At 35.4% G+C, this 17,779-nt stretch overlaps 1 protein-coding gene across 1 annotated transcript in view; it reads right to left on the bottom strand.

The window, feature by feature from the left end:
• ROBO1 (roundabout guidance receptor 1) overlaps positions 1 to 17,244 on the bottom strand; it is a 474,875-nt gene extending 457,631 nt beyond the window's left edge. The window contains exon 1 of the mRNA XM_063077793.1: positions 17,103 to 17,244. Within this exon, the coding sequence (XP_062933863.1) occupies positions 17,103 to 17,244 (142 nt within the window). The remainder of the gene's footprint in view (positions 1 to 17,102) is intronic.
• Between the last annotated feature and the right edge of the window lie 535 nt (positions 17,245 to 17,779).

The raw sequence follows: 17,779 nt of genomic DNA, 5'->3' as shown, positions 1-17,779 counted from the left end.
AGGTTATAGCTACTTGTGTAAACAATGCACTTCTGTAACTGAAAGGTGGTCTTATTTTAACTTTTTCTCAGAATTTCACATGTTCACCTACAAGTCACTTTTACACATCAATAATAGAATCCTAATGTTCATTCAACTACTTTTACAAAGTTAACACATTTTTACTAATACTTCACTTGAATTTCAGTTCATTTATTAGATGACAATTCTAAATTACGTGTACTGAGAGTACATTACTTATGCAATCAGTAATACCAGAATTTGTTTTCAGAAACTTCTCTTTATTTCATTTTTAGCTTAAAGATAGATACAACTATTATCTAATTCTTGACTACGATTCTGAATTTCTCCTTTCATGACTATTGTCATTAGTGGAAACTTAAGATAGAAATACATACAGGAGAAATAGTTTAAAACTAAAAGGAACTGCATGTCCATAACATCTGGGGTGAATAAGGGTGGCCATTCTCTGGTTACTTGAGCAATGTTTTGATTAAATTATAGAGTGAAGAATCTGACAGATTCTCTTCAGAACATTTTCACTAATGAGGATTTCTGTGGCAAACCCTTATTCTAGAAATGGTAATTTAGCTCTGTACAGTTCTTTGTGAAAGGATTTTATCTGCCTCTACTAGTTCTTTTTGAATTGAAAGTATCTAAATTGCATTTGAAAAGAGATCACAAACAAGCATATTTACTCATAAACACTACATGCAGCATACATTTTGAAGGAAAAATTGAATGACATAGTATTTAATGCAGCTCCTCATATTCTTGATGTTAAGGTATATCATAAAGCCTCTTTCATGTTTTTAGAACAGAAAAATCGGTTACAGGCATTTGTTTCTAGACTAGATCTTTAAAAACTGAGGTCATGTCTGACCTGAATGGACATTAAAATCCCAACACATCAAAAGCATATTTTATAAGATTTAGGTCTTAAGCAAAAGTTCTTTTCTTCTTTCTTTTGGTTTTGTTTTAACATAGCCATGTCAATTTAAAGTACTTTTTCAAAGTTCTATTACATATCAGTTTTAAAATGCAGATGCTAGCATAAACTATATGACATACAAAGTATGCTGTATTACATAAAGGAATCATAGAACTGCAATAATTCTTAAGAATTAATGTTAATTTTTAAAAACTCTTTAATCTTAAGTTATGAAACATTTCACACATGCAGAAAACTACATAAATATAATAGAGTCATTCATACTCCACATAAATAATCATTAAGTTCTTGTCACATTTGTATTACATCTTCTTTTTAAATAGAAAAAAATAATTACGGATATTGCTATAGCTTTCTTTCATACTTTTCTTTCATACTTTTCTTTCTACTAATACTCTCCCAGAGATAGGAAATTGGTATAAATCATTTCAATGCATGTTTTATACTTTTACTACATATGTATGTTTCTCTTATTTCATCTGTAAACTTAAAGCATTATGTTTAAGAAATTGATACATCATTATTACTAGTTTTTAAAAATTTTATTAGAACCAACTGAAAAGAATTAAAATCGACTAGTTCACTGTTGAGACTTCAATCTTTAAAATTGACTTGGGGAATAAAAAGCCCTTTACGTAACAGTTATTACAAAGTGTTCCATTTTTTTTTTCATGACCTTTGTTTCCCACTTGTATAATCATTTATACTGAAATTCATTAGTCTGCTCCTGAAAAGCATCACTAAAGGCTATATATAAGTAACTATGGGTTAATTGGATAACTGTGGTAATTTGAAAGCTTATACATGCACATGCTGACTTTGCAATTATTAATAATCCATGAAGCTTACTACAGATAACCCCTACCTTGGTAGGGGAAGCAACAGAATAAAGGCTAGATTCCCTGGACGTGATAGTGTGTCAAATCAGGAAAACTGTTTTAATCTCTCTCTGACTCACTTGCCTCATGTATAAAATGGAGATAATAAAACCCACCTCCCTAAGCTGTTGTGAGAATTATATGAGATGATGTCAAATAAACAGTGCTATGTGCCTACTAGATGTAAATTATTACTGTGAATGTGAATTGGGTACATTTTAAACTTTCAGAAATAATAAATTAGTTACTAGTTCATTGACAGACTTTTAAGCCTCCAACTTAAAGAATTTTCAGTTCCATGTTGTGTTTTGATAACCAATTTCTTCAGTAAGTGAGACATGACTGCTTCTCTGGTGGGCTACTTGGGGTGACTTATTCTATGGGTCTTTTTGGAGGCCTGGTTTTTCTTCTCCTTCCAGTGATATTGTAAGCACCCAATTGACTGTATTAAATCCCTTTTTATTAAAATATCTGGAGTAATTTCTAATTCCTTCAACTCTACCTTCTGTGATAAAGGTTTTGGAAACAGAGACCCACCATGTTGCAAATTCTTGATTTTGGCCACAGAACCTCAAGGATGAGGATTTGGGATTTGATAACACGCACTTGATTTGAAGTGAATGAAATCTGAATGCAATTTGAAAATGAGAGACTGACAGTGACATAGCAGTGCCATGATGTATCACCTGTGGTCACCTGTAATGAACTGCCAATTGAGGCAAGGCTTTAGCAGACTCAACTGTTCCTGCAAGAGACTATTATGACATCAATAAAGAATACAAGGTCTATGTGGGTGGGCTACCTGCTTCTGACTGCTCTCAATCATTTGTAGAAATGAAGCACCCACATTTTAAATGTTTGGCTGAGGCACAGTCGGGAGCACAGAAAATCTCTATTGTCTTATAGCCATTGGGCCATCATATCTGAAAATCTGACTCAGCATTGCTGGATTGGGGCTGCTGACTTATAATAGAAAACGATTTTACAGCTTATCCAGGCCTCTGGTGTGAAAAAGTTTAGAGCACTGATTGGGAAATGTGCCAGAACCTGAAAGCTGGAATGGAATTACATGGATGGATTCAAATAAGTCTGAGCACCTGACTTCCCAAATCCCACTGATTCTCCCTTGCCAGCAGGAAGAGCCCTTTCTTACCATTTTATGAAGCTGGACCTGCCTTTCTTGGTCCTGCCTAACTTGGAGACAGTTATCATGATAAAGATACTCATTCGTTATACACCCCACTTTTCACTGCCCATTGCTTCCAGAGCAAATATCAGATTCAGTTCTCAACATGACACAGCTGTAAAACCCAACCCAGGAAGAAAAAGTCTTACTAGATTTTGCTAACTGATATCAACAAAACCTGGAGAAGTTCTATGGGATATTATTTTAAATGTTCTGGACCAGAAAAGAAAAATAATTTTTAAGTGGTTGAATTTATTAACGTGACTGCATTTAACAGAGATTCTGGATTCAAAGGCTAGTTTGCATAGCTGGAAATGGTTCTAGTTGTGTTCTTGGTATTGACTGAAACTTAGCCTCAAATGATGTTTTTAGTAAATAAAGTTTAGATGCCAGAATATGTTGACATAATAGAGAGAGAAGGAGGAATTGATGGGGTTATCAAGCATTTGACACTTGGCTAGTCTGAATCAAGATGTTTGTTAGTGAAGTAAAAAATCTCAATAATACTTTTAATGCTAATTACATATGTAAATAATAATATCATGGCTGTATTTAGTTAAACAAAATGTAAGTTTTAAAAACAATTTCACCCATTTATTTTTACCTTATTTTAAAATATGGCTTCTAGAAAATTTAAAAATTACACATGTGGCTTGCATATGTGGCATGCATCATATTTCTACTGGGTGGTGCTGATGTAGAGGAATCCATATGCTGGAGTGGATTTATCCTTTGTGACATACTTACTCATCCTCCAACTCTGTCTCCTGGAAGGGCCCAGAAGATATTCCCTTCAACAGAGCATTTGAAACTATGCAAGGGTACTTCAACACTTTGCAGAAAAATAGAATTAAAATATAATATGAAGCTTTCCATGAACCCTTTGAAGACCTCTCATACTTCAGAGAAGTGCTCCTGAATCCTTGGAAAGCACTACAGTGTTTGTAGCCCAGGGATAAAGTTAAGAAGCACTGCTGCTCAAATTAGTTACTGATTTAAGTGTGGGCAGTAGGGTTGTGGAGAGGTCAAGGCCAAATGATGGCAGTTAACCCCAGAAGAAAAATGAGCATGGTTTGGTTAGTAGTCAGTGGATTCCCAAGGATATTTTGCTGTAGTTTAGAGATCACAACTCCCTAGGATTGAAATAGCTGTAAGTTACCAAGCTCCAATAAAGTTTTAAATAAAAAAATTTGAGGTGTGGTGAACAAAGACTTGATTTGATTCATGTGTTGAAAAGTCAAGGTGCATCCCTCACTTGCCAAATTATGAGCCTCACCCAATGCATGGGCTCAGAGGAGCCCATAAAGGAAGAAGCCAGCAGTTGTGAAAGAAGTTATAACATCAAAATTAGGTACTATTATTTTCTTCTTTCTGAACTTCCTGAAAGAAAGACCATTCATCAGGATGTTTGACTTGAAGAAAGGGAAACACAAACAATTTGATATTGCTAATACCTAGAGATGACAGCACTACTGTGTTCCATGGGTCAACAGAGTTTTATCCTAAGTACATCTGCCAGTAAAAATCCATCTTGTGACAATCTGGTCAATTCTTGATACGTCATTGAATCAGCAATTGGCAGAATAACACATTGTCTCACTGACCTGATGAGCAAGAATTATTATTATTTTTTTTTATGGTAGGAAGTCCTTAGAATCACCACTGTGTATAAAATAACAAACAAACAGACAAAAAACTCAAATGAAATACCATATCTCTGTGAAAATATGAGACAATAAGTACAAATATAAAAGACAACACATGCAGTGGCTATTTATCCTAATCTTATCCCCATTAAACTGATCTCTTTCATCTATGGAGAGAAGAGATAGGTCTTGAAGAATGACAATAATTATTGCATACATAATCAGGTGGAGAGTTAAATACTAAAGACTCTTCCAGATATGTATTGTCTCTTTACTAGAGAAGGTCAGCAGTGACTCTGGTACATGAAATGCAGTTATTATTCTGGCAAATGCTTTCTTCTCTTTTCAGGAAATGAACAATACTAGGATAATTTTGCTTTTGCCTCACAAGTACAGTTGTGCATATTCACTATCTTATCTAAGTACTACCTCAACTCTCTGTCTTTAATCCTTTGGGATTTTGATCCTCTCATTATCCCCGAGTCATCATCCTGGACCACTAGATCGATGAAATCATACTCATAGATTTTGGTGAATAATAAGGCAGTTACTCTACACATCTTTATAAGTCATAAACATTTCAAAGGGTGGAAAATAAACCCCCAAAATACTTAGGATTCTACCTATCTCTGTAAATTTTGAGAGGTCCAGTCATGTCAAGATATTATTTCTAAAATGAAAGACAAGTGGCTGCTCCTTGACACACATTTTTCAGCAAATACATCTCCCTGTTGGTTATCTTTGGATTTTGGAGAAAACATATACCACATTTGGGTGAGCTATTCCTTTCTACTTACTAACTGACCCATATGATATCACTTTTGAGTGTGACGTAGAGCAAGAGAAGGCTGTCCTACTTATTCAGCCTACAGGGCAAAGCAGCTCTACTATTTGGGCCATATGCCTCAGGAAATCCAATTGTTCAGTGTTGGAATATGATATGGTGCTTCTGGCAAGTTCTGATGGTAGAATCACAGCATAAACCACCCACAGCTTTAGAGGAAAGCAACGATCTCTTCAGAAAATAATTAACTTCCTTTTGAAATTCAGCTTCTGTCTTGCAATTTGAAACAAAGAGTGATTGAATTTCTAATCATGGGAACCCAAATTCCTCCCAAATTATGCAGCCACCATTAGCTGGGTGATGTTTGATCCTTTACATTATAAGTTGGGTGTACACAGAAGCATGCCCTCATCAAATGGAACTGACATAGGCAAAGCAAGATCAGGTTCAAGCAGGTGCTGAAAGTATAAAAATGTTCCATGCGCATGTCGCTCTCACTCATGGTGCATTTACTCCTGCTACACTGCCACAACTCCCACAGTAATCCAGACGTATGACTACCTAAGGCATTTCCTACAGCCAGTTGGGGGGTGGGGAGAGGCACAGGAATGAGCCTAATATATATTTAGTTCAGCATGACATGCCGGCATTGATTGGAAATGTACTGCTTCTGCGTGACAGCCCATACAAGAGTGACATGAAGGACAATAGAGAAAGTAAATCCTTACTATGGGAAAAACTTGGAGTGCTACACCCAGTCATTCACTTTACTTTGAAGGAGAGATGATTACAGATATAGATCGAGATTGATTCAGGGATAGTGGCTAAAGGGTTGGATGGTTGTTTGGGGTGTTAGAAGGAAATAAATTTGCAGAATGCATAACAAGGAAATCTGGGCAAGAGGTTTGACATAGGCCCTTTGAAACAACTTCAAAATATGAGGGTACTTTATAAAGTTTATGGAAAAATGGAATTAAAAGACAATACTAATCTTTCCATGAACTTTTTGAAGTACCCTCCTGTGAGGATATTAGTGTCCCAGGTGAACACTTACAAGTGAATTTGTGTTGCATAGGAGGCTTTTAGAAAACAGGTGGCAAGGATGATTAGATATCATTCCCTTTCTTCCTCCACCGTCCCACTATTTGCACAATTAACTCATGAACAATGTGTCCAGGGTAGCAAGGAAACAGGTTATGTATGGGCTTAATGATATGTTATTACCTTCAACAAAACTGAACGGCCACCAGTACTGCTGAGAGCCAGTCTGCCCATAGCACGAAGTAATGTTGAACCACCAATGTGGTCTAATAGTACACAGGATCCGCTCAGCCAGTCTGGATAATCATACTGAACTCCTTTCATCATGAGGGAGGGAGAAGTTATTTATGTCTTCACTGGAGTAGATGCTCTTTCCTTCCCACCATACTTCTGTCAGACTCATCATCTGTGCATTTATTAAATACCTTGCTCTACATCCCATTATCATGCACAACACCACTTTTGAACAAAAAAATATTTTTTTAGCAGTGAATTGAAGGAACAGATTGAATATAGGCTGGTATGACAGTTGAAGAACCAACTGAATATATTCAGTTATTGCACCATCTAGGTGCGTTATGAGGTTAAGATTCTTTACTCACATGGTACATGTTCTGAACCAATGGCAAATTTCCTGTTTCTTACCTCATTAGTCTAGTACTGACAGCATTGTTCACCAAGTATTTCTAGTTCTCTCTCCTTCAAAGCCATAGTAGGATTGATTGCACTTTCCTACTCCATTGAAGTTAGGTGTGTCAATGCAACTTTTTTGTATAAATAAAATAGTGATGAAAAATTGGTAAAGGGACACAAAAAAATCATTACATTGCATAATGATAAATATAGTAATTATCCTGATTTGAGCATCACATATTGCATACAGGTATTGATATTCAACACTGTGCCCCACAGATATGTACAATCAGTTATGTATCAATAAAAATAAGTAAGTAAGTAAGTAAATAAATAAATAAATAAATAAGAGTAGAATTTATTTCTAAGCAGAAGCTGTTAAAGCCAGTTCATGATTGTTCTTCTTGCTGCTGTAATCATGGAAGTCTGTGTCAAGAAGGCAGATCAGTTAGTCTTGAGATGTGAGTGACTATGTGAAGCCTAAGTGAGAAATTTCCATTGTGTTGCAATGGAAATTTTGATTTTGCTTGTTACCACAGAATAACCTAATGATTCAATAGTTTCTTTGCAGCAATGTAAAATGATAGTGAAATGTTTTGTTTTGTATCAAATGCATATAACTCTTGCATAGCCCTCCTAGGATTAACTTTTTGTGATAAACTAAAGTTGGACTAATGTATATGAATTATGAAAAAAATTATAGTGAAATTAATGAAGGGATGAAAATTTATCATTGCCTAAATGTCTCTCTAAAAATTAGAGATCAGGAAGGGTTAGCCAATTCTCCTTTAGTATTCAAGAAAAATTAGTGAACTGCCAATATGATTCCCTTTATATGAATTGGAAAACGAAAACAAAACAAGCAGGAGGATGATTTGCATAGGACCACAGCAGGAATATAGAGCAGTATAGAGAGGACTTCTGGTCAAGATGGAGGAATAGATGGTCCCCAGCATCACTATCTCCCACAAATCAACCAATTACAATGACAAAAAAGTAGTGATAGCCAAGCTGGGACTGCTAGAGCTCAGGGGAAGAGAAGGAGAGACCTACGGAGTGCACGAGGGCAGGAGAAGCCATGATGAGAGAAAGAAAAAACCTTTCTGACTTTTCTAATCCCAGCTGCTTCCAGGCTGGAGCTGCTGAGGACATGGAGCAGGAGCTGGCAAAAGCCACAGTTGTGCCCTCTGGATGGAGTTGCTTGGCGGTGGTAGGGGAGAAAAGGGCCTTGGTGGCCTCCAGGCTAGCAAGGCCACTAACAGGGTTCCCATAGACCCACATAGGAGCAAGGAGCCACAAGAACTGAAAAAAAGACCCACTCAGAGGGTCTGGTGAGTAATTGCAAGGGACCAGCACATAGCCCCTCTGATGGGAAGTGTTTGGAGTGCAGGCAGCGGGGAAGATGGTCCCACTGGGGGAACACTGGGACATAGCAAGGACAGCTGATCTGCCCCTCAATCAGTGCAAGTCCACACAGTGGAGACTGGTCAGGAATATAGAACTTCAGGGGGTGCAATTTTATGAAAAGACTCAGGCCCAAATGTGCCAGCTCTCACAAGAGCTGGAAGTACCTATAAAGTCAATCATTAAAACCTGAGCTGCAGCATAAAGCCTTCCCCAGAGAATCAGCAGCAAAGCAGCAATTTAGCCCAACCACAGAGCTCAAGTACTGGTCCCCACAGGAAGTTCCCCTACTTTAGTAGTAAGCAAAGGACAACAGATTAGTTCCAGTGCAGAGTTTAAATGGTGGGAACAGCAAATAATCCAACACAGAACTGAAAGAAAAAACAGAGTACCCACAACCAGAGACAAAGTTTGGTATTAACTAGTAAAGGTCTCATTTCACCTAAGAATACCTATAACACCTAGAACGACTGGAAGTCCCCTGGGCTACCAAGCCAGAAAGTGGGGAGGGCTGGGGACCTCAGCCACAGCCCCTGACATCCACAACCAGCCTGGTGACAACCACTGAGCCACCACAGGAAGTGCCCCAGGCTCTCCCAAGCCAGGTCGGTGGGGGTCTGAGGGCCTCAGCCATGTCCCTCCAACATGTACAACCAGCCCAGTGATGACCACCAAGCTGCAGCAAGAATGGTTCCAGGTTCCAGAGCTGGGGTGGTGGGAAGTGCGGACTTTTGCCACACCTCTATGACATCTGCACACAGCTCAGCAATGACCAAGCCACCACTGGAAGCCCCTTGGTCTCCCCTGTAGGAATGAGGGGGGTACCACAGGCCTCAATACCACCCCTCCTCCATCCTCCTTCTTCCATCACTTTCCTTCCCCTTTTCCCCTCTCCCTCCTTCCCAACTGCTCCACGGCAACATCAGAGAATGTCAAAAAGTAATAATATTGATAATAAAAAAAAAAAAGAAGTGCAGAGAATAAACTCTACCCTTGGCTGCATGTTGACTGGGAAGTGAGGATCATGCTGTTAAAATGTATTGCTTAGAAGGCTTTTGAGCCTGGTAAGGATCTGTAAAAAGTCATTTGGAGCCAAGCCTTTGCATTCCAAGTGACGAACTGTTCAGCTAAAATATTAATTTTCTTGCATAAATTGCTGGGTAAATGAAAATTTTTACTGAATTATCCAGATAATTAGTCAGCCACTTTATTATAGTTGTGACAACCTGAGCATTATTTTTCTTAAAATTTCCTTAAAATTCTTTAATAAAACTTTTCATCTGAATTCCTCATATGCATAAGTGTTCTGTCTTAAGGATATCGGCAAACCTAAAGAATGCCTGCATACTTTATGTTTCTGAGTATGTTCACTTATCTACACATCCCTAAAATTTGTAACTTTTGGATATTTTTAAAAATTGAAAGCAGTCTTTCAAAAATTCAAATCAAGTGTATTCATCAGAAGTAATTATATGCAATTTTCCTATCAAAATCAAGGTTTTACCATTTTATTTAAGGTCAGAGACAGTGCTTTTCCTTCCCCTGCCACAGAAACTCAAAATGTTTAGGTGTCACACTAAAAAAATTATCAAATACTAATTATATAAATATAAATATTGGCACAAATACATACTTGTATACTTGGTAAATGCTGTTTTGGAATGATTTAAATCTCCAAAGTGTTCATGAAAAACTCTGATATTAGAATTAGTGTTAATAAATGTAAGGACAACACACAATTTACTTAAAATTTTTTTTAAAAATTACTTAAGACAAACTGCTTTAAACTGTTCTTGTCAGAATTCCATTGATTAGAGTTTAACTTGCTTTTTAATGTTCAAATCCACTTGAAGCATCCATGTACCTTAAGCTTCAGGAAGACAGAGTTAGGCGTGTCTACTGTGTATTGTCAATTATGATAAAAATAAAACCGTTTTTCTTTTTATCTCAATCTAGGGGAATGACTTTTGGAGTATGAGGCATAAGTTTAGCCCATTACACTAATCTCTGTCTCATTTGTGTGCTTTCATATTTTCAGAGAATTGGCAGAATTGCTTAATAATTGAGGTCGCTCAAAACAAATCACAAATTTGACAGTATCATAGTGCTGGAAAAAATATGTATGTCTTTTCCTGAACTATTGAAAGACTTACCCATTGGTTAAATTGGTAAGGTGATGATTTATTCCTGAGTCAGATCTATAGCAAGTACAGATGATTAGATTAATCATTTTAAGGAATGTTTATTAATTTCATATTATGCATAAATTAATCCACAAGCCTATAAAGAGCAAACTAATGGTAGAGTCACCAGCTAGGGTGATCCAAAGAGAAGCGATTCATGGTTTTGATCTTAATAGATTTTATATCTTAATTACCCCCATGAACCTAGTACAATGCTCTACTCAGAGTAGGTACTAAACATGTAAAATTCTGTTTAAGTAAATGAATACATGATTACCCAGATATGTCATAGGGAGTGAGATAGGAATTTTATATGAACTTGTAAATTAGTATATTTTCTAGAGGTAAATATAATATACTTAAAAATATGTAACCACCAGTATGTAGTATTAGTTTTATTTTGTTCTGCAGTTTATTTTCCTGTATTTTGAATTTTTTTTTACCAGAAATAGTGTGAGATATTTTAAGTCAAAAAATAGGAAAAAAAACAACAACTAAAAATTGGATTTGGGGGACCAGGTTCTAGTTGTCTTTTTTGCTAAGTAACTTGTTTAAATTACGATAACTTTAATAGTGTCCGTTTCCTCACCTGTAAGCTCATGAATTTTGAAATTTCTAATACTTTATCCACATTTTGGAGGTTACAGAGGTTATAGTAGAGTCAGAAATTGAGTCAGAAAAATTAAGCTGAAATCTCTTCTTCTGGGAGTCTCATTTAAGCTTGTTGGACATAAGAAAATAAGAAAGAGCTCTGAGAAGTTTAACATATGATAAACAAAATTCCTAAAAGTATTGGTGGACAATGAATAAAAAGGATGATTCCCAGGAAGTTGGAAAGAAAATGATGAGGAATTAAAAATCAGGAAAGAAAAGACAAGCAACTTAATGGATTAACCTAAGAGGCCCACTGTCTAATTCATAGCAATTCTAAAGGTGAGCAGAGAAAATAGAGATTTAAAAAAAAATACCAGAAAAAATATTAAGAAAATTTCCCATGAATGAAATAAATGATTCTCCAGTTTGAGAGTCCCCATTGAGTGCCCAGCATAACCAAGAAAAAGAAATAAACAAGGAGCCATGGGCAAACCATCACAACGCACATCCTAGTAAAAATTCCTTGTTTTTGATGTTTTCAACCTTTTATTAGGATGTGCTTTCTGGAAGATAGGCTCCTGTCAATAAGGGGATAACTTAGGAAAGAGGAAGAAATTATATGTAGGAAATAAGAGATTCAGCATAAAAGAGTCATGTGAGAAATTCACAGGTCTAAACAGAAAGCAGTTTGGGACAAAAACATGGAGGATTTTATGGAGGAGAGGTCAGAGAAAATCTCAGACTGATGGAACACAGGATATAACTGAGCATCTAGAAAGTTAAAAAAAATGCAATTATTAACTCCAGAAAATTAACATCACTTACAAAGAAGGGAATGTACTTACAGTATTCTACTTGACTCTGCAGTGGACTCACCTAAGGACAATTTGCTTAGTAATACTAATGTAAACTGTGACTATTAATTTAATGAAGAATGTGATAGTGAGAGGATGGGAAAGAGATTTATTAGATAATTTCTAAAACTGACAAATCAAGAAGTATTTGTGAAAGCATATTATTAAAAATACGAAGGAAACTGTCAGAAGAAACAGCTAAAAGAGTAAGAAAAGAGGTTGTTTAAGGCCAATGGATTCAAGGATGAGGTGGTAGAGTAGGTCCCTGATTATTTTTGTCTAAAGCCTTTGTCCTACTTGATTTTTTAAAATTATGTTCATTAATTATCATGATAATAATGAACCTAGGATAGGAATTAGCAGACCTAAAATACTGGTCACTTGAACTGTGCTGCTCTGTTGAAGGAGCATGGCTGATCTGCTGAATTTCCAACCACATGCTCAGACGTTGCTTATAGACAAAACCTCAGTAAAATTCAAGACACTGTGAGCTTAGAAATGTGCGATTAATTTTGGACTATTTCTCACCTAGAATATTGAAGCAGACATCAGGCATTGTTGCTATCAATAATAGCACCTTCTTGAGAGGGTTGTTATAAGGATGAAATGAGTTACTGCATGTAAAGTACTTCGAAAACTGCCTTTCGTACATGAAGTAATAATAAATGCTAGTTATTAGTATCAATATATAAATTTAAAAATTCACATGCCAAACAAAATTTTGTTTGATTTTAATGGTGAACCTATACAATTAAGAATGTAGGGACACAGAAGAATAAATGTCATCATTAATTCATAGTCACCAGTTGAGATTCAAAAACATGAGGCAAAACATAGTTTTGGGATTACCATTTGTGTTCATATGGAGGAACATATGACATAATTTGTCAAGATTTTTTTTAAATATAAGAGAGCATATATTTTGTTTTCTACTAAACAGAATTATAACCAAAATTGAAGGTAGTCATGAGGGACAGAAGATCCCAATATCCGCATTTGAAATTACTCTGAAATTTCTGATATTCCATGGATAGATTTTACTTGAACCTACACTGACATAACCCTAATAATTTTTCAGTTTTTTAAAATTTGCATTTAGTTTTTCTTCCAATATGTTACTGTACATATAGGTGGCTAATCCTTAAAACAGACCTGTGGAAATGGGGGACATTGTCTTACGTTTAGTATGCAGAAATAGGGAAAAAAGATATATTTTAGACATTAAAAATCAGACGTGTAGACATTTTTTGGTACTCAGAAAAATGGATGAAGTTTGATATCTTTCCTAATTACTGTTTTCTAAAACTTATTCCCTAAATTTTTTTATTAATAAGCTTTTCTTTAAATTTTATGTCCTTGAATAAAGTGTCTTCCAGAAATATGCAAGAATTATGTGTATATTTCATAAATTTAAATATGCTTACACATGTTACTTAATTTTTTTCATATTTGTAAAACAACATATGCACTTCCAGCAGCCAATAAATAATGTCCCCTTTTCAAAACCTTCTTTAAAAAAATCATTAATCATTACATATTCAACTTCATTGGGATGTGTGTCTAACCCCATAAAGTACTGATTTAAAACCTCATCTTAACTTGTTCTTGCAACAAAGGCTATATGCTGTTGAACTGTTAAATAACCTCCAATGTTTATGACATGCTTGGTTAAACAGGAAATGAGCTACTTTGCTGTAAGTAATGCACAAGTTCACTTTAAAAACATACCACAGTGCCACCTTAGAAATTGCTTTGCATTCATTGATTAGTAAGAGTGAGACTGAAATATTTTAAAAACCTTACATGCCTTTATAGTATTGTATTTAAAGATGGTAAGGAGAAAAGGAATAGATACAAGTTTTTCCCTGAAACTCTGTATTACCATTTTTTTTCTGTCTTTCAACTATATCACTTAAACAATTTAGACAAGAACGGTATATGACATAAGCAGCAATTACTATTATAATAGATTGTCATTTGTTAACTAGATTATTAATAAAAATGTAAATTCATGTGTACAATATGAGATCCATGGATTACAGTTGGATAGGTCAATCTGACAGTAAAGGTCACAAATGGTTTCAGTACTAGAGAAGGTGTTGTAGTGACAAATTAGCTTGCAGTGAAAGTAATACTCTTCTTAATGTCTGAAAAAAGGGAAATCTGGGTTATGTGAATGTGAATTTTAGTGAAATGGTGATCTTCTGAGATTGTTTCATGTTCCCCCAAAAATGTGTTTCAGAATTGTACAGACTCTTTTTCTTTTTTAATTACACTAAATGTTAAGAGGAGAGAGAAATTCTCACATCACCTCAATGAATTGAAGTAACATGTACTAAAAAAGTAAACATCATACATGTACAATTGGCATAGTCCTTCTGATATATATCGCAAAAAATATACAGTCCACAAACAATACCTTACTAAAAATGTAAACATTCTATATGCACAATTGGCATAGTCATTTTGAGATATTTTGCAAAAAATATAGAGTCCACAAACAATACCTTATATGTTTGCTTGTTAACTTTCATGGAAATTTGTCTTGAAACTAACTTATATTAATGATTCATTTCATAATTGATTTGTGCATTCTCTAAGTGGCTTAATATGTATATTTTATTTCTTACAACATTCTTGCTGCTGTATCCAGGGTTACTAAATTCTAGTCATGGTAAACTATAGACAACTTACATTAAATATGCAAAATGTTCCTGAACAAATAGGCCATCTCACTTTCCTCTGATCTGAATTTTCGGTAATATAAAAACTCTATCAACCTCAATTATCTGTGATCCTAGCACAGGGAATTCACACACACACATATACACACATATTCACACACATGCACATGTGCAAACAAAAGAAAAGGAAATCTGCACATAATTTCAAGTACTATTTTGAACTATTACTTGAACTTCGGAGCGAATTGAAATCTTTCTTTATAATTGTTATCAAGCAGCCAAAATTATTTTCTACTTTATTTTTCTTATCACTTCCAGTGGAGGATTTAATGAGTAAAATTATGGTTAACATGCACATGAAAGAGACAGAAATGCATGCTAATTCACATAGTAGAAAAGAAGTTTTTGAATAATCAAGTACTTACTGAAACAAAATATACAGAATAAACTTACTACTAGATTGTTTAAACAAAATGAGATTATTTAGAAGATTGTCTTCCAGTCACTTTGCATTAAATTATATTGCTTTAATTAGTTCCCTTGCAGAATACAGAGATAATTTTATAAATTTATTACTTCATTTTAGTTCACCTAATGACATGTTTAATAGCAGAAATCTGTCTACTTATTAACCCAAGGAGGAAAATGAATAGAAATAAATAAAAAATGTTAAATGCTACATTTAGTTTTAAATGCATTGTTATTTAAATTTTATTAATTCAACACTCCAACATGACTTATGCATTGGTTATATATAATTTTCAGGAAATCTGTAAAAGACAAAGAGCAAACTCTGTTAATCTATCTAAACAATGGTTTAGACTGGCTGAACACAAGGGAGTAAAACTAAGATGCACTGGCAAATGAGGACAGCCCTGATAAAGAATACTAACTTGGATTCCTCCTTTCATAAGTATGAACTTCTTTGTTATTTGTGGTATTAAGGGTTGCCATTTACAACTCTTTTCTGGCTAATTTCCGGAAAAGTATCATACAAACTCTCTCCCATCTCACCCCAATGAACTTTGAATTGTTGTCTTTTAATCTCCATTCTTATGTTGAAAGATGGGAGGAAAATGAGAATGAGTTTTTCATAGAAGTAAAATAAATATAACAAGTATTAAAGTTGTTTATAAAGGTGTTCTTAATTTTAGTACTTATTGCATGTGTTTAAAACCCAAAATTATGTAGACAAGGGATAAAATTGGAGAGTAATATTGCTGTGAAGACAGTGCCAATGACACTGATGTAGAGTAACTGTTTATGATTTTATAACAAGGTGAAATGTATCTGTTGGATTACTCTTTATAAGACAGTCATCTGTACCTTTTTAATCATACAGCAGAAGTCTCCATTATGTCTAACTCCAACTACCCCAACTCACACACACACAACCTATCCACAGCCGACAACCTAGCAAAGTCTATAAGAACTGTGTTAATAAGGACTAATGAAAAGGGCATAATAAATAGCTGCTGCTACAACAACACCAATATTATATCATTTTCTCATTCAACTGGTTATGTGATTTTTTTTGTCCTTATCTAAAGTTTTAGTCCAATTATTTCAAAGTTACCTGTTTAATTTATGCAATTATATTTAAAGCTATCCTTAGAAATTCTGTAAGAAACATTTACATATTTCCAGGGTGATCATTCTTAAACATTTACATATGAATTATTTCCAACACATTCGATTAGTCAAGTTGTTACTTTTATGGTGGTGAACATGCATTTATTTCAGAAGTGGTTGGTGGATAACATAACAATACATCATGCAAACACAATCCTGAGATATAAGGTGGCAATAATGAATTGTGTCACTCTTTAAGAGTTTGCTTCTGTTGTTTATAAGACTACAGGTGCAACAAAAAAAAGTACAGATAATTTTGTTTGAAACTAAATTATTGTGGATAGTCTTTTCTTTCTGATAACAATTTAGTCAAATATTAAATCTCTAAGAAAACATCCTTCTCAACATACTAGCAGCATCAAAGTTTTAGATTGATAAGCATTCTTTTATATTAAAAATAGACAAACAACAAGAATGCATGCAGTTTTCATGTTACATTTCTGTTCCCCAAAGTGTTTACTTTAGCAATATGCCCTCCCAGCTACAGAATGAAGTCTGGAAAATGAGAACAAGCAGTTGTGGCTGTTAGCTGGAAGCGGGGATGATTAGATCATTTTACACAGGTGGTTGATGACTGATGGTGGTGTAGGCATTTTACGAGGAAGTTGTATTTGGGAAAGAAACACTCTACCTGTATAGCCCAGCGAATTGTCATCGTTATCAGAGGTGGGGATTGGCGTCCCGTTGTCATTCTCCCTCTCTAGGTCTTCAGGGTCTGTCGGAAACAACACCAGAGCTGCTGATGGGGTCATAGTAGTAACAGTGGTTGCCATTTCGATCACAGCATGTCCAGATACAAGTAAATCCACATGTGACAGAAAAACACACAAGGACAACACACAGCACACTTCATCCTCGCCCCTCCTGCGGCACACTAAGCCCTGGGAAGGTCTCGGCAACATGTCTACTTCTTCTCCTTAATTTCCCCAGTTCTCTGCTCTGCCTGCACCTTTGCTGCACTTCAAAGCTGGTGAAGGGCTCAGACTGCCCTCTGTGAGGCCGCCAGCACGGACTGAGGGAGCATATGGAGGAGGCAGAGGCAGGGTAGGCTGAATGCTAGCATTGCTAATTTTCTACCTTATTGTTAATCAAAGCTATTGACTGTGATCACTCCCCATCATCGCTTCATCTCCTGGCAATTACAGACTCAAGGGACTGTACCTCATATGAGGGAGGGAGGGTGTGGGGAAAAATAGGGTCCTGTCAAATAACAGGGAGGATGATAAAAATGTCACTTTTTCTGGGAAACAGCAAAGAAAGTGGTGCAACATTGCATCTTTCAGAAGGCAACAATTTGTCATCTTAAAG

Source organism: Cynocephalus volans, chromosome 1 (assembly GCF_027409185.1).
Source record: "Cynocephalus volans isolate mCynVol1 chromosome 1, mCynVol1.pri, whole genome shotgun sequence".
Taxonomy (NCBI): Eukaryota; Metazoa; Chordata; class Mammalia; order Dermoptera; family Cynocephalidae; genus Cynocephalus; species Cynocephalus volans.
Note: the sequence above shows the minus strand (reverse complement) of the source record. Positions and strands in the feature narration are given on the sequence as shown.